The sequence below is a fragment of the Halichoeres trimaculatus genome, unplaced genomic scaffold (assembly GCF_033239565.1).
Source record: "Halichoeres trimaculatus isolate MK-OKI-2021-1 unplaced genomic scaffold, fHalTri1.1 fHalTri1_scaffold_7, whole genome shotgun sequence".
NCBI classification, from domain to species: Eukaryota; Metazoa; Chordata; class Actinopteri; order Labriformes; family Labridae; genus Halichoeres; species Halichoeres trimaculatus.
Window position 1 is genome coordinate 21,724,148 of NW_027437185.1, and position 15,853 is coordinate 21,740,000.

Below are 15,853 nucleotides of genomic sequence, written 5' to 3' on the forward strand. Positions count from 1 at the left end.
TTCATGGTGCCACAAAATAAAAGCTTTACATTTTACGATTCGACAGTGTTGCTAATCGCCTTTGAGTAGCTCACAGCATAGTCTGCTATGTTATCAACATTTTTTTTACTCATCTTTAAAAACCACAAACAGAAGGTTTTTCAGAACTTTATTATAAACTGACGCTTAATTTCAATTATGACTTATAATTTGATGGTAAACTAAGGTATGGTTTATATACCATGCAGTCTGTTATATAGGCTACCTTTACTAAAAACATAAATCATTAACCAGGTTTAAAACGAAGATCTTTTTTTCTAATAATTTATTATTATTGTGATACACAAGCAGTATTGAGCAATCATATTCAAATCATAGTATAAACATTTTTCATCACCAGCAACGCTCTGCTTTAAACAACAATAAAAATCATATAAACCGCTTCCACAGCCTTCACCCAGGAAAGACTCTTTCAAGACACACCCAGACACTCTCACATTTCTGTTCTTGTTGGTTCGTCACCCTCCAGATGTTCCTCCGTCTGTTAAAAGAAACAATAATTTTTGATTGTGGATTAAAAGGTGTGCACTGGAAATGCTTTAGAATATCAGATTGGTTTCTACACCAAACATCCCACTTACTGGACCTGAGTAGCACCCGCCCTTTGAGACAAATTTCCACAATGTGACTCTCCTTAATGACTCACGAAGGGAGGCCGACAGGTCGTGGGTGTTGTTCACCTGACAAATGCATACATCATAGCAGCTGATCTGGCTTTATTCCTTTAGTCAGGATGGATAAATATGTTGTCCCTATTTTACGTAATTTATTTTTTTAAGCATGAAAGAAAGAAAGTGAATTTCTATTATTTTGACTGTCAACTTTCCACTTTTAAACTTATTATAAAATAATACATCATATATAAACTAGTGAAGTAGTATCCTTTAACCCTCACCTTCATGCAGTTCAAACAGGCATTTCTAAAACCCACGTTGCTGCTGCAGCTCACAATAGTGATACACGAACTGAGAATCACTTCAGCAGCCGAATGCAGCTTCTCTTGTTGCTGACATACCGCAAAAACAGATACAAAACATGAGGGCTCAAAACAATTAATTTCACAGGTGTGTTTTCTCTTCTTCCAATAGAGCAATCAATTCACCAGACAAAATTAAAAACATAATCATGAAGTACCCCAGATGCTAAAGGTGGGTTTAAATGTTTTCTTAAGCCTATGTAAGGGAAACATGGACACACATTTATTAATGAAAAATGTTCAAAGTACATGAAGCATGAAACCCTTGAGAAAAAAAAAATTACAGTGTTAGATGATGAGAAACTCTCACCAACCACCATTTAAATCTAAACAAAACAATGAAAAACAACAGCAACAAGAGCACTTGATCAAAGAGGGGTTATGTTTCTGGTAGACTTGCTTTTTGTTTGCGCTTTTGGGCTTTCAGTGCGTTTTTCAACTCAGTCTGCAGGGCTGATGTTACCACCTTCCTGTTGTGGTTTAGAACATCCTCCAGGTGGTGCTCTATCAGAGCCTCTGTGACTGTAGGAGATATATTGACAGGCATCAAAAAAGTAAGAATTATCAATATCTTTGCATTGTTATAGATCGTACATGCAGTCTGCCTCTCACCCATAACATCAGAGAGATGGCTGCTGAAAGGGTCGCTGTGCTGCAAGAAAAGAAGAAGCAGCAGGCCCTGCTGCACTCCAGGTTGGTTTGGTTCTTGATCTGGTCCTTCACAGTTTTCTTCTTGTACGGTGTACAAACTTCCACCGTGGTGTACCAGTTCTGCGGAGGATGTTTAAAGATATTTTGGAGAGTGAAATGATAGAAGAAACAAATAGAGCATGATTACAAGGGGATCTTTCCACTTTGACAGTAAACAGACTGCAAGTCTACACTGGTTCAGAGATAGGTTGCAAAATCATAAAATGTGCGTCACAATGAGGAAAGAGTGGGACGCACCTTTGGGTTAGGCAAGTGACTGCTCAAAAGTTTATTTTCGTAGTTCTAGCCATAAAACTTGATACCACTTGAAGCTCAAAGATTTAACTCATGTTAAAGTATTTTCCTGGGCTTTAAGTACCAACAGCAGCTTAATGTTACCCCATCTCCTCACCTCTGTAAAGTGAATTATGGAGCCCTCAGCTTTTGTTGTGTCTTGTGAATGAATAAATTGTCTCTGATGTGTGTAGACATGTGCTTTAGAATTTTTTTGTGATTCATCCTCTGTGGAGAGAAAAATTCATATTATGCAAGAGAAGTTTTCAAGAACCGGACAAAAAGTTGATTTTATCATGTAATGACTAATAACTTGTGGTTTAGTGTCTGTGGTCTGAAGTGACTACTTAGTGATGACTCGAGCAAGGAATTTTTAATCCAAATACCCGAAAGAAATTTATTTCATGGTCAATTTGAGAGTCAAGAATCAAATCATTTTCATTTTAGTTTCTGGAAAATTTTAACGCCAATAAATTCACCTTCACAGATTTTAACATTTTCAGAGAAAATCTTAAGTGCTGATTACACAGGCTAAATGTCTTAAATGTTTCTGTGAAATAGAACTTAAAATTTAAGATGTGAATAATAACAACTGCACAAACAGTTTAAGCCACAATGATTACAGTAGAATATGAGATATTTCAATGCTTTACTTCAAACTTGAGGACAGCAAAACACTTTTCCCAAACCTCAAGTCCCTTCTGTGAGAACTCTGTACTACTTTTTTCAAATCAAGACCGAATGTCTGCAATCAGCAAACACCACTTGTGCAAATTGATTACATGTGAATACAATTTAAAATGAAATGTCTCTTGAACACTGGAGCCCTAGTTTACATCGCTGAAGTCCCTCTTCTTAAACTGCTGTCTCCCTCTGTTTTTTTCCTGGGTGTTTTCTTTGAGTGTCCGTTATCCTGTTTGGATTTATTCCTCTGTTTTCTTCTGATTCAAATTACAAGCTTTTGTGATCCATTAGGGTTTTTATGGGAAGCTTCAGGATAGGGCTGTGTGTACATTCCCCAATAAACAAACACAGGTGGTTAGAATTAGTGTTTTTCCATTCAGGCCACATTATAAAGAGATAACCAACCCAAGTGTTACAGAGGGTTTCAGGGTGTTTCATTTTAAGACAGGATTAACTGTCCTTGACTACAGACCAACTTCAAGATCAACCTACATCTGTCCAAGAAAATACTGGCCATTTCTGCTAGTTCCTGGAGCAAAAGACAAAAGACGTAACCCTGACAACAGTTTGTGTTGTGGTGATTGTCTACCTTCAGATGAGGTGCAGTGAAGGCTGAGCAGTCCCAGGACCTGACAGTCTAGATGTGCAGGAAGTCTCTGGAAGAAGATGGAGGGGCCTATGACAGGGACATTACTGGGGCTGTACACCAAAACCTGAAACATGAGAAGTCAAGGAAAACTAAAACGTTTTGGATACTGAACATGAAGGACCAGCAGTCTTACTCTGAGTTAAACCCAGATTTGATTCCTCAGGTTATGGTCCTCCTTATTCAGCGCATGAATGATCAATTTGTGACAGGCATTTTCAAGGTTCTTTTCTTCATATACTTTTTTTTTCTGGGCATATTTTATGATGTTTCTTCATGCTGCCAACTTGACACAAATCTGCCTCCTGATCATGAGCTCTATCTGAAGCTGCTGAGAAACTGTTTCCCCACAAATGTCAGTTCGCCTGACCCTCCCTGAGGATGAACTCAACACTTTCAGAGTGGCTATTTGAAATAAACCAAAACACTAAAAGTCTGAAAATCTGGTTCTTTTCAGACCTTCCCTACTCATGAACAAACCCTCAATGCATTCAAAATCCTCACTCAGCCACAGTCCAAAGGGAGCAATCCAGTGTTTTCCAGCTGTGTCCCATGACCATAGACTTGAAGGTGTTGACCCCATCCCTTCTTTAACATTCAGCTGGAATCCATGTCACAGTCCCATGATATGAACTCAACCACGTCCCTTGTGAAAAAGTCTAAAGCCACCACAACACACAATCTTGAAAATCTATGTCAGCTTGAATTCTTTCCATGTAAATCAGCAAAGGATATTTGTATGTGAGTCAGCCGTGTTGGCAGATACGGGTACTGCAGCACACAGGGGTTCAGGAGAGTTACGGGCTGGACACTGAGTTCCCCAAACAGGCCCTGATCCATAGCTCCAGGTGGGATACTGAGTGGTATCTGGCCCCCACAGACAGGATGACTTCCCAGACACCAAAAGCCTCTTTTAACACAAAGTGGAGGCCTTTGAAAAACAGAGAGAGAGAGGATCACGTTCAAAATAAAACATTGAACAAATATTTATGTGGCCCCTAAACTCTCAATATGAATCTTTACCAAAATCAAATGAGCAATGTTTTTCTTATATTCCATCAATTATCTCCTGTAGAGAAGACAACTTTCATCCAAACAAACAACTACACATGGTATTACAACAAAGACAGCAGTACTGACTGTGTAAAACAAGTGACATCCAAGACCGGAGGTGGTCGGCCTGCTGATGCAATTTTCCTCGGAATCTTCCCGCTACAAAAGCACGAACATTTTGTTACACTTTAGAAAAAACAAACTCCAGGACAGTAAGACACATTAAGGGAGAAACTAAAACCTGTATCTCTCTGCAATCTAAATGAACAGTGAGGGGTAACTTTACCTTTAAAAGTTGGAGTTTTCTTTTCCTTAAAAATAAAGCTGTATGAGGTACCAATCAAACGTAAGTGCAGCTGACAGAGAAGACTTTATTTTAATGTCTTTTCAATGTTTTGCTTTGAGATAGGAAAGCCTAATCATTATTTTGTGCTGACTGGGATCATATGTGGTTAATAAACTTACTAGTAACCAATGACTCACAACAAAACACATCCGCTAGTTTCTTTTCCCCATGAGATCATAGAAGAGGCAAAATTTGCGAGGTTGATCAAAACAAAGCTATGAGCTAGGGAAGCATTGTTAGCAGCTGTACCTGAACTCTCGCTGGAAAGTTGTCTGACTGAGTTTGAAGGTGAGGTGGATTTTGATCTGTGATTAAAAAGAAAAAAAGCAGCCCATCACATGCTTGCAAAGACTTTTAAAAGAGTGTTATAAATGCTTCATACAGTATCAGAGGGGAAAAGATCCTACCCTTGCATTTGTCAAACTGAATTTGTGCAGGAATGCTTCAATGTAAGTGCAGCACTCAGGACCAAAAACAGTAGAACCTTTCATCTGGACAGTGCACAAGATGTAGACGGACACAATAAGTTACAAACATTCATAATTTATCATGCCCTTGATAATAATTTGACCAGTATGGGTGATAAGCATATTTTATTGATGAGTGTATTTTCCCTATCAAGAAAATCAGAGCAGATTTCTCCAGCCAAATACCATAATGTTACAAATGAGATTTTTTTCCACTCATAAAGCTTCACAGATGTTTTAACCTGAAAAGACAGGAGCAATCTGAGGGACCCATACAGGCGGGTAAAGGCGCTCAGCTCCTCAGGGTCAGGCTGAGGACACGACCAGGCACAGTGACCCAAGCTTTCTTCTAAATCTGTCAAGATAATGCTTTCAAGTTACTTCATTTGGAGAATTAAAGGTCCTGTCTTAGATATTGTTGATGCTTTTAAAAATAAACACATACCTGGTTGTAGTTCCTCTGTTTTAATCCCTGCACACCATAGACCAGCAGCTGCGACTGCACCACAAAAGTCAACACAGTTAAGACAAACTGTGGGAAATGCCAGTTGTTCTACCATGTCAAGAGGAAATTATCAGCTGTTAATCTTAAAAACTCAACATTGTGTACTGAGTTCAGTGAGAAAAATACTAAGCACAGATAAAGGACATTTAACTACGGTAGCACAGCACAGTCTGAAATGAACACAAGCCTTAAGGCTTTTTCATTTATTACATAAATGAAAAATGATCTCACATTTTTCATTTATGTGATATAGGCTTTCTCCTACATAATACATTTCCCTGTTATTTAGTCCTCGATACACATGCTTTCACTACGTGCTGATTTCAACTTTATTTTCAACAAAGTGAATGAGTGAAACAGGTATTTTATCAACGTTATTTTGACTAAAACTTGAGTGTTAATAGTTAACTCTCACAATACACAGTGAACATATTACTGGACAAAGCAGCTGTATTTTACCCCCTCTGAATAACGAACTGTATTATATTGTTTAAACTATATGTGCTTAAACACATGGAGTTTACTCTGATGGTTTATACTTGGATAATCAATTCCATGAAACAAAAATCTTTCACATATCATTTGGACATCTCATTGGTATGCTAATTGACACTTATGGGATACTTACTGGTGCAGTTCAAACTTTGAGCAGAACCTCTTGTATCATTCCACAGAAGTACCAAAAGCTCTCCTGCTGTCTTCGGGTCGTGCTGTTTCTGCTTTCTCAAACACATGATCAACCTCAAAACCTGAGCATTATAAAGAAAAACGAACATCGTCCTAGTTTAACAAGCTAGCATATAGCATTGTTGTCATATGCTAATTAGCTTCACAGTCACATTGACCATCAACCAATTGGAAACAATCAGTCGCGCAGAAATACTTTCAGTGAACACAATTTTGTGCACGGAAACAAATTTTCCCGGTCAAAAGTGTAAATATTAGATGACATTACCTGCTGTACTTCTCTGAGCATCTTTACTGTCAAGTTGAAGCATCTCGCGGACTATATCATCGTACGCACGTGCGTCGAGCTCTTGACTGAACACTCAGATAATATCACATCTTGTTAACGCCTTCTTCAGTTTAAACAACACTGTGCGACGTCACTAACCATATATTATGAATTTAATGAGTAAAATCAGAAGTGTGTCTTTAAATTTTGAGTAATTGATAAACTTACCTTCATTTTTCTTCCAAAGAATGACCTACAACCTAACTACAAATGATCACAGAGCCATTGTGGTTAATGCTAAAAGCGAAAATTAGAAATGTTGTTTAACTTTTCATATTGTCAGTAAAGTTTTGGTTCTTCCAATACACTGTCAAAAATATTAAATCTAATTAAAAAAAAAATGCATCTATTCATTTACAGCATATTCTCAAGTCTTTAAGTTTTTTCTTTTTTCATTTACCAGATTTTTTTTTTAATTTTTACTAAAGGTCAGTTTACTGTTATTTCTTAGGTCTTCACTTCCAGTATTTTACTCTTGTTGAAATATAAAGTCAATTCAATGCAAACCACTTTGTAGATCTTAATAGTAGCAGAGTTTGTTTGTACAGTATTTACATTCTCAGATATTAAATATGAAACACACAACAAAACAAAAAAGTTGGTATGAGTAGATAAAGCAATGTTTATTTTTTAAACAATAATAAATTTTATGAAAATAAAGCAGTATAAAAATATTTAACTGAAAACGCATAAAATGTTAATTTCCCTCCTTGGCAGACCACTCCTTGTATCCTCCCTTGTAATTTCGGGCACTGAAACAAAAGACAAAGGGACACTTTAAAATAATTGGGGAAAACTAAATACTAAAAGGTCAATCCGGTATATCTGAGGAATACTACAAGGGTTTCAGGTTGTTAAACAAGGGCCATTAATAAAGTACTCTCAGACTGTCTATTTAAAAGACTAATATGCTTGGTGTGTTCAACATATATACAGTTACAAATATCTTATTTACTTCACGTATCCAAGATCCTGGGCTTTGCTAGTGGCTTTTTTCCCTCGCATTCCCATCTGGCAGTGAAACACCAGCTCGGGGGCATCTAACGATGGCTTGGTCACTCCATACTTGGCCTTGAATTCTTCTGGCTCCATTGCAAAAGCGGACTCTACTGAATCAACTGAATGTGTAAACAGGGAAAGAGGAAGAAAACAGACTTTAATAGGTCTATAATAAATAAACCAAACATCCACTGCAATACAAACATACCACAGCACACTGTTGATGATAAAGTATGCACAATGGATAAAGAACAACTCTGGTATGTGTGTGTGTGAGAACTTAAAGAACTTTATCAAGTATTCAGGGGGAAGTTAGTTTAATAATTTTTAGATTAATTTCAAGTTTACCATGGATGTGAATTGACCCTGGAATACGTCCCTTGTCCACTTCCTCCTTGGTGCGGACATCAACAAGAACAAGATTCTGGCTCTTTTCCAGGAGTGCTTTCAGATCCTCGTAGGAGATCTCTGCATTGCCTGACAATGAAGGGGGGAATCCATTTAAATCTTTGCAAAGTCAGAAAGACATTATCCACACTAAACTGAGCATTCACTCTCAACAAAAGTTAGTGTTAAACTAATATCTGGTCTGACACTGAATTATTTTTTACCATCACTAATAGATGAGCATGCTCTTCAAACAAAAGCAACTACTGCTCATTAGATGCAGTACACCTTCTATTTGTACCTGCACAGTGACCATACTTGGGATTATAAGGGAACTGAAGGGTAATACAGGAAGTGTGTTGAGAAACAATCCACAGTGCTCCACTGCAACACTTAATTTGAGTGTCTACCATCATCCGTGTTCACCCTGTTACAATGGCAGATTTTGGTACCCTGAATACTGTCTCTTCATTCAGAGCACAGTGCATTTCTGTCAGTTATTAGACTCTGTGGGAGATAAGGCATAATATGCCCACCTGTCTTCGATCTAATAGGATATGCAAAGACTTCACCCTTTCAAAAGCTAAAGTTGCGAAACTGGTTTGTTAGTGGTTACGCGGGCAACCAGCAGGCATTCCCTTAGGGCACAGGTAGCTTCCGTCTTGATCACCGCCCTTTACTGTCTGCTGAGTCATTATTACACCATGCATATCAACAGATAAATAAGCGAACCTAAGTTGAATAACAGTGCTATAAAAAGTAACACTTTCATCACAAGCGTCAGTTACGGAAGCTTTTAAATTTATTTTGGAAAAACAGTTTTAACCAACAACCAAAGATATATTTTCTTTCGCTGCACTTCTATCTGCGATGGTGGAGATAATACAAACACAACATGCTTACAATTTGGCGGGCACTGGCTAAAGTCTTAGCAAGCAAAAGAGGATGTTCCTCAGGAAGTGATACATAAGTTCATTCGATTTTACCTATTTTATTCACTGAAAGGTTTTAGGACTCACCTGTGTTTGCCATACCGGTTATTTGAAGATGTCCACAGTTGTTTCCTACGTTACTGACAGACGTCCTCTTCCTCATGTTGTCAAAGACGAATCACTGGATGAAACGTAGACGAGAGGCGGGCCTTGAGCTGATGGACTTTAATCCTCGGCCAATAAAACTCCATGTGCCATTAACAGCAACTTCAGGAGGAAGGTCAGTCAGTGATTCAGTCTTCTTGTGCTAAATCAGGCACAACACTGATATTAAATACATCATCGCAGTAAAATTACTTTTATTCAGACTTTAACGAGAAGTATGACTTAAAAACAAAAGAGGTTCCAAGAACTTTATTTGTCATTGCAAGCAGTGCAACGAAATTACATTGTTTACATTGTAGAAAAGGCTATTTTTAGAGAAATGTATTTATTGAGACCTGTTAAATTGTTTCCTTATTACGGTAATAATAATTCCAATTTAAGAATAATGATAATAATAGTAACACATAAAGTTGGAATAAAATATTTTCTTCCTGTTATTGATAACTACAACTACAGTAATAATAATGATAATAATAAAAATGACGATAATAATAATGACAATAATAGTACACTTTTTATCAAGTCAGTATGTTTCCAAAGTATTCTAGATGATAAATTGTAGCACTTGCTTTTAGCAGTTTACAAAGGTAATAGATTTGATACTGGCTTGAAAAAAATGAAAATACAGCTATGCAAAAGATTAAATGCAAAATAATAAATGATGCAAAAGGTGTACATGGAGGTTAACATAAAATTTGGCCCCTGTGCAGCTCTGTCCGTAACTGTTGTTTTCCTCTCTTTGAGCTACACAAATTCATCGTGTAAAAGACTGTTGTTTTGCTTTTGGGTAGTTGTAGTGTTGTAGTGGTAGTGACCCAAAAGTATACCTGAATTACTATTGTGATTTTTTTACATTTCCAATGAAAGCAAAGTGAGACAATTTACACATTTTTTTTAATAAAATACGTTTTTATTCATTTACAAATCTCAGGTTGGTAAATTATTTAAAAAAGGGAAAGTAATGGAAGTGAGAATTTTTACACAGTTTTAATAAAATAATTTCTTAGTTTATTTACAAATTTCAAGTCAATATGAAAGTAGCAAAAATTAATACCACAATAAAACCAAATACAGCCATTTTAAAAACAACAAACACAGTATTAAATCTACAAAAGTCAATTCGCCAGCAAATTAACCTGTAGTGTGTACCACTAGTTCAAAGGATTACCCATTTATTTCTGTTATTCATCAAATACCACCCATCATGATCCCATAAAATCAAGACCTAATAGTGTAAACAAAGTATTTTCTCTAAAGTCATTCATAAGACCAATCCTGGACTATTTAGCTTTATTCGTGTTTAAGATATTGGCCCTCTCTGCTTAAAGGGGCCTTTAGAGCTGGTCTAAAAAGATTTTTTTAGTTTGACTGTTGTGAAATATCCTTGCCGAAGTCTGGATCACAGAGTTCCCTCTGTGCTGTAAGACGGGTTCCCTAGTCCATCAGTTGAGTCCGTCTTTGCTTTTTTAAGCATGCAACACTTCCAAAAGATAACAGCTGTGATGATGAGAATTAAGAGGATGACTCCTCCTGCTATGCCCCCCAAAAACAGTTTGGTATGGTCAGGTGATTCAGAATGATCAAACCGCATACAGGCAAAGTCTGAAGGGCTGCTGCTCCCTGCATTGTTTACTGCTTCAACACACACCTTAGTCCCAACTTCCACAGATCCAATCACTCCACGGCGTGAAACATCCTTAAACTCCAGGCTGTCTCCTTCACCTTGAACTACCACCCTATACTTTTGAACCACGGAGGATGGAGCGCACCACTGGACCTCTATCTTCCCTCTGTCAGCCCCTGCACTGATTGGCTTTAGTGATTGGATGCGAGGTGGATGAGGAGGTTCATCTGCCCTACTGACCCCAGGACAGAGGCAACCATGTTGCTTTGCAAGGCTTTCACATGGCTCCTGATTCTCCAAGCAGGAGTCGTAATTGCAGGGCCGCGGTGGTCTGTGTTGTAGAACGGTGGTCCTCTTCTGGGACACCACATCAGAAGAATCATCATCATCATCATCATCACCATCATAAGCAAAATCAAAGGCAGTGTATTTGATGCCAGTACGAGTGACAGGAGGTGAAGTTGTTGCAGCATGAGTCAATCGGTGGAAGTGAAGGACCGGGGAGGCACACAGAAAAAGTGCAATCCAGTTCCCACACAGTGACATCATGTCTATTGGTAGAAATGACAAAATGATTGAAAGAATAGTACATCTATAAATACATTAAAAACATTATTCATAGGTGTCTTCATCAATCATACAGTTTATGTCAGGAGATATGTCATAGCTCATCCATTTTATTATCTCTTTGATGAAAATGAGACAAGGACAGCAGCCATATGGACTGAAAAGGGAAATATGGGCTTTGACATGAAGAAGGTGAATTACGTGTAGTAACCTATGCATTGAAAGACACGAGATCTTAAAAAATAGCTTTGACTCAGCAATAGACAAAAATGTATCAACAAGGACTAACAGTGGTATTAAGAATAAACACATGAGTTGTTTTTTGACACAAGATAAGAAAGGTATATTTTTAAATCAAAACTCAGACTTAAGCTTGTTGACCAGGAAGTTTATAGTATAGAATTGTCTTTTTAGTCGTCAACTAAATATTTGTGGTCTCAAGATTTCCCTCTCACAAATAAATGCTGGAAGAAAAAACACATTGGGGTGACCCAATCAGCTCTTCTGTTGTTTTATGGAGTCAGGCCAGAAAAGACTGAGGGAACCGCACAACTGAAACAAAACACACAGGAATTCTATTCTTTTCCTTTTGGTTTGGAAATAACCAACAAGTCTCATATTTTCATGCTACATACAACCAAATTTTCATTGTTTGACAACTGGTCAAACCACATCACCATAACAATAAATAAAGTTAAAAGTAGATCAGAAAAGTGTTAAATAAGGCACTGTACCTGTTTGTTGGTGATTGATATCTCAGGTTTTCAGCCGCTCCTCCTCTCTGTTCCCACTCTGTCTGCTCTGAATGTGTGTTCGCTCTGTTCTCACTGTCTTAAGTTGTCTCCCTCAAACTCTCCTCCTCCGCTTTCTCGACACCCCCTCTTTTTTTCCCCTCAGTGCCTCTCCCACCCCTTTTTTTACTTTGTCATTCCTTTCTTCTCTGCTTTTTTTCAAATCATGCCTCTTTCTCTTTCTCAGCAGGGCTGCTTTCCAGACATCAAGCTTTTTTTCAATGTTTTTACTTGGTGTGGAATTTTTTTTTTCTGTGAATGCTTGTTGGGGAGCAGTAGTCCTGGGACAGACCCGCCATGTGCCTGTGTGCTGCGCGGCATATTAATTTGCTTAGCAGCAGCAGGAGGCATGCATGTGCTTGCTTTAGTATGCGTTTGTGTAATCTGTAGGTGTAGCTGCCTGTTTTTGATTACTTCTCTGAGAGCTAACTTCCTGCATGCTCCGTAGGTGTTGTTGTGGGAATAAACAGCACATAAGGTCACTTCAGTGTGTGTTTACGAGTGCCTTTGAGAGCGGGGGGTCAAGAATGTATGCATGTGTGTTTATTATGGACCCCCCTCTTCAAGCATAGTGGCCCCCATTGTGACAGGGTGGAGGGGAACGATAAATGGTTTCTCCTCTCTCATCCTTTTATGGGGTGAAGCTGGCAGAGCACTTGTAAGTTTCTGTCTTTTCAAAGTGCCCATGTTGTGCAGATGAGAGGAAATGGGGCCACTTTCTTTTCCAATCATTAAAACTTGAGCAAACTTGTAGGATCCATAAAATCCTTCAGGTTCCTTATGAATTTGAATGAAGTTTTATTTAGAAGCATGTGACATAGACTTGTAAAAGGAATGTCTACAATGAGTGTTTTCATCACATATAAGGGACCAGAGTGCAACATAAAGCAGACTACACTTTAATGAGGTTGTGAGAACTTGAACTTGAGAGTACAAATCAACCTTTAATTTCCAAAAAAGCTAAACAGATAAAAGATTAAGACAGAAAAGCACATGATTTGGGGGCTGACTAAAGCAGAGATGAAAAAGCACAGCCATCTGATGTATGGAAGTTCATTTGCCGTTTTTCGAGAAAAAGTCTCATGTCCTTAGAGGGAATTGTAGAGTTTTGACAATGCATATAAAGATGATATGGATAAACATTTTAAAGAATAATGAGTCTTGAATCCATTAAACTTTAGAATTACCTCATAAACATATCCTGTCTCCTATAGGCCAGACCAATAAAACCAAGCACATTCTTCAGTCATCTTGATTACATTAATTCAAACAGAACCTTTACAAAACCAGCTGTGTTGAGGGGAAGAGTATACTGCAACACAGCACTCTGAGTACTTTTATTGTATCTAACACCATGTACCAGCTCAGAGGCTACGCCGGAGAGTCATAACTGTAGAAATTACAACCTCCTTGTTACAAGCTAATTGTAGAATGTGTTGTTCATGAGGGAGGTTCTGGTGTTGGAGTTTTCATTGAGGCTTTCATTTTATGGGGTTACTTGGAAAAAGAGAAGCCTAGGGGCTAAATGCGTCAGTTATAGCCTTACCGGGACTTATGTGTAGGTTCAAGCTATGAAAGACATGTTACATCTAATAGGAGGTAAGTCCACGAGGACAGATGACTACCAAAGAGATAAACTCAGTGGAGGAGAATTTTAGTAAGATATGATCTTACTGCTGGATAAAGCTGATACCAGTCTTTATCTTTTATATCAAAAGGCATCACAGTTCTCAGGAACTTAAAAGAGTGGGCATGGATGGGACACCAGTGTGTGGGTTGATCTGACACCTGGGAACACTTTCTGAACTATTACCTCTCAGCATCACTTACTCTGGAATGTTGTTCTTAAATGCAAAGACTCTTGGGGATAGAGGCAGCTGAATTTGGTAATACCCTGACTTTTCTCAGATCGTGACCACAAAGTGTTTACCTTGGCATTTTGGCCAAAATCTATCTGGCAGTCGGTGTTTATGTCACTGAAAGAGGAAGTCCCAATACCCTTCTTGTCTGCTGTCTTCAGAAGTTATCATGTCACTGGCTCCATAAATCTAACTATTGCTGGATTTATAACTGAATAACTGCTGGGATGATTGGCAACAACGACGTACATGTGATATCATCTTTCTTTCATACAAAAAAATACTTTGGTGGTCACTGCATTTAAATTAATTTTTATCATTTAAAAAATATTTTCTCAGATACTGTGTGGTTTTCGGGTTAAAAAAGGCTAAATTTGTCAAATTTCTGTTAACTAAACTATATTTATATTGTATGAAAAAATCCACCCACAGCTGCTTATTTGAAACATCTGTAACAATGTTAAATTGTTACAGCAAACATCATTAAAAGCCTACTGTTCAGTGATTATAGGTCTAGTTATGTTTTTTGAGGGTTACATCTGTACTTGAGAAAATATGCATCAAAAACATGTTTGTTAGGCAGATATTGTGCTTGGTGTTGAAATACAAGGCATTCATGTCTTGGATCTTTCTACACCCCTGCAGTTTTTTGATCTCTGAGTTTCAGGTTGTTTTGGCTTCGTGAGACAACCATCTCCTTCACCCCCCGCTGTCCCTCTTTCCTCGGGAGCTGATAAGTTTCAGTTACCTGCTCGGAACTGGGTGGTACAGGTTGCGGCGACTTATCAGAAATGTCAGTGATTCATTTCAGCCTTCATTCCTGAGCCACAAAAACCCATTCTCAAGAACTTTGAGTTCCAAGTCTTAGTTTGTGTGAGGCACTATTCTCACATTTCCATATGTATCAGGTCTAGTTTGCTTTTATTTTATTATACAAATATTTCATTTTGCAACAAAAATGTAATAGTATTAACTGTAACACAATGCTAGGCTCTCAAAGGTCTGGCCTCAAAAAAAGTATGTCTATGTTATTGAAATACTCTATGGTCAGAGAATAACTGAGACTAATATCCACTGTGTGTGGCCCCTGGGAGAAACAAACACTTGGTAAACAACAGACTCACATGCTATTTGAATTAGAGAGCTTTCAAAGTAAATGGGCAGTGCTATATCACTGAACAGATTTCCTATTGTTCAAATAAGGAAAGAGGATTAGAAAGAGGTGAACAAGTTCTCAAATTAACTCAAAACACACTATCATTTTTTTTCACTGTAATATCTTTATCATTCACTCACTTAATCACTCAGACACTTTAACCACTGACAAACCCACTAAACCGTGCAGTAAATGACTAACAGGCAGCTCTTTGTTTAGTCACACTCATGATTGTGAGCATGTAGGTCAACCCTGATGATTTTCTGGAATCGGCTTTCAAGTTTACCCAAGCACAGCGCAGAAGCAGACACCTACAGTCACAACGCTGAGATTGTTGCACTGATATTTTGGTTTCATCTCCAGTTTTTAAAGCTGAGGCACACTTCATTTTTAAACTAGTTTACAGATCCCTACAGGTACCTTCAATGGGCGATATCACCAAGGAACCTATGGTGTCTGCACAGAACTTACCACTGTCAGTGACAGGCTTGCATGCTGAAGTTTTATACACACTGTGTGATTCCAAGGCCCCCGAGGAATGAGGGAAACAAGTGAGTATGAGTCATACTGTACTACTTTGGATAATGACTCCCCGCCAGTGCATTTCTCTCTCCCATCACCACAGCCTGTTTGAACATGCTGCCAAGCATGTGCCTGG

At 38.1% G+C, this 15,853-nt stretch overlaps 3 protein-coding genes across 4 annotated transcripts; all 3 read right to left on the reverse strand.

The window, feature by feature from the left end:
• Positions 1-313: 313 nt before the first annotated feature.
• top6bl (TOP6B like initiator of meiotic double strand breaks) lies at positions 314-6,956 on the reverse strand. The gene is made up of 15 exons (XM_074674353.1): positions 6,884-6,956; positions 6,656-6,741; positions 6,329-6,449; positions 5,641-5,694; positions 5,438-5,550; positions 5,136-5,219; positions 4,978-5,033; positions 4,470-4,541; positions 4,065-4,260; positions 3,273-3,396; positions 1,628-1,786; positions 1,416-1,537; positions 935-1,045; positions 621-719; positions 314-520 (listed from the first exon to the last, which is right to left on the reverse strand). The coding sequence occupies exons 2-15, from the start codon at positions 6,674-6,676 to the stop codon at positions 473-475; spliced, it is 1,380 nt and encodes a 459-aa protein (XP_074530454.1). The 5' UTR covers positions 6,677-6,741; positions 6,884-6,956; the 3' UTR covers positions 314-472.
• A 350-nt stretch (positions 6,957-7,306) lies between these two features.
• On the reverse strand, positions 7,307-9,225 carry LOC141793732 (thiosulfate:glutathione sulfurtransferase-like). Of its 2 annotated transcripts, none has more exons than XM_074674574.1 (4): positions 9,121-9,225; positions 8,063-8,191; positions 7,671-7,833; positions 7,307-7,467 (listed from the first exon to the last, which is right to left on the reverse strand). In XM_074674574.1, exons 1-4 carry the CDS (start codon positions 9,194-9,196, stop codon positions 7,413-7,415), a joined length of 423 nt encoding a protein of 140 aa, XP_074530675.1. In that variant the 5' UTR covers positions 9,197-9,225; the 3' UTR covers positions 7,307-7,412. The 2 variants fall into 2 exon arrangements, with proteins under 2 accessions (XP_074530675.1, XP_074530676.1); XM_074674575.1 differs by having other exon boundaries at positions 9,136-9,202.
• Positions 9,226-9,733: 508 nt separating this feature from the next.
• LOC141793647 (LRRN4 C-terminal-like protein) lies at positions 9,734-12,261 on the reverse strand. The gene is made up of 2 exons (XM_074674458.1): positions 12,124-12,261; positions 9,734-11,373 (listed from the first exon to the last, which is right to left on the reverse strand). The coding sequence occupies exon 2, from the start codon at positions 11,369-11,371 to the stop codon at positions 10,598-10,600; it is 774 nt and encodes a 257-aa protein (XP_074530559.1). The 5' UTR covers positions 11,372-11,373; positions 12,124-12,261; the 3' UTR covers positions 9,734-10,597.
• Positions 12,262-15,853: the final 3,592 nt, after the last annotated feature.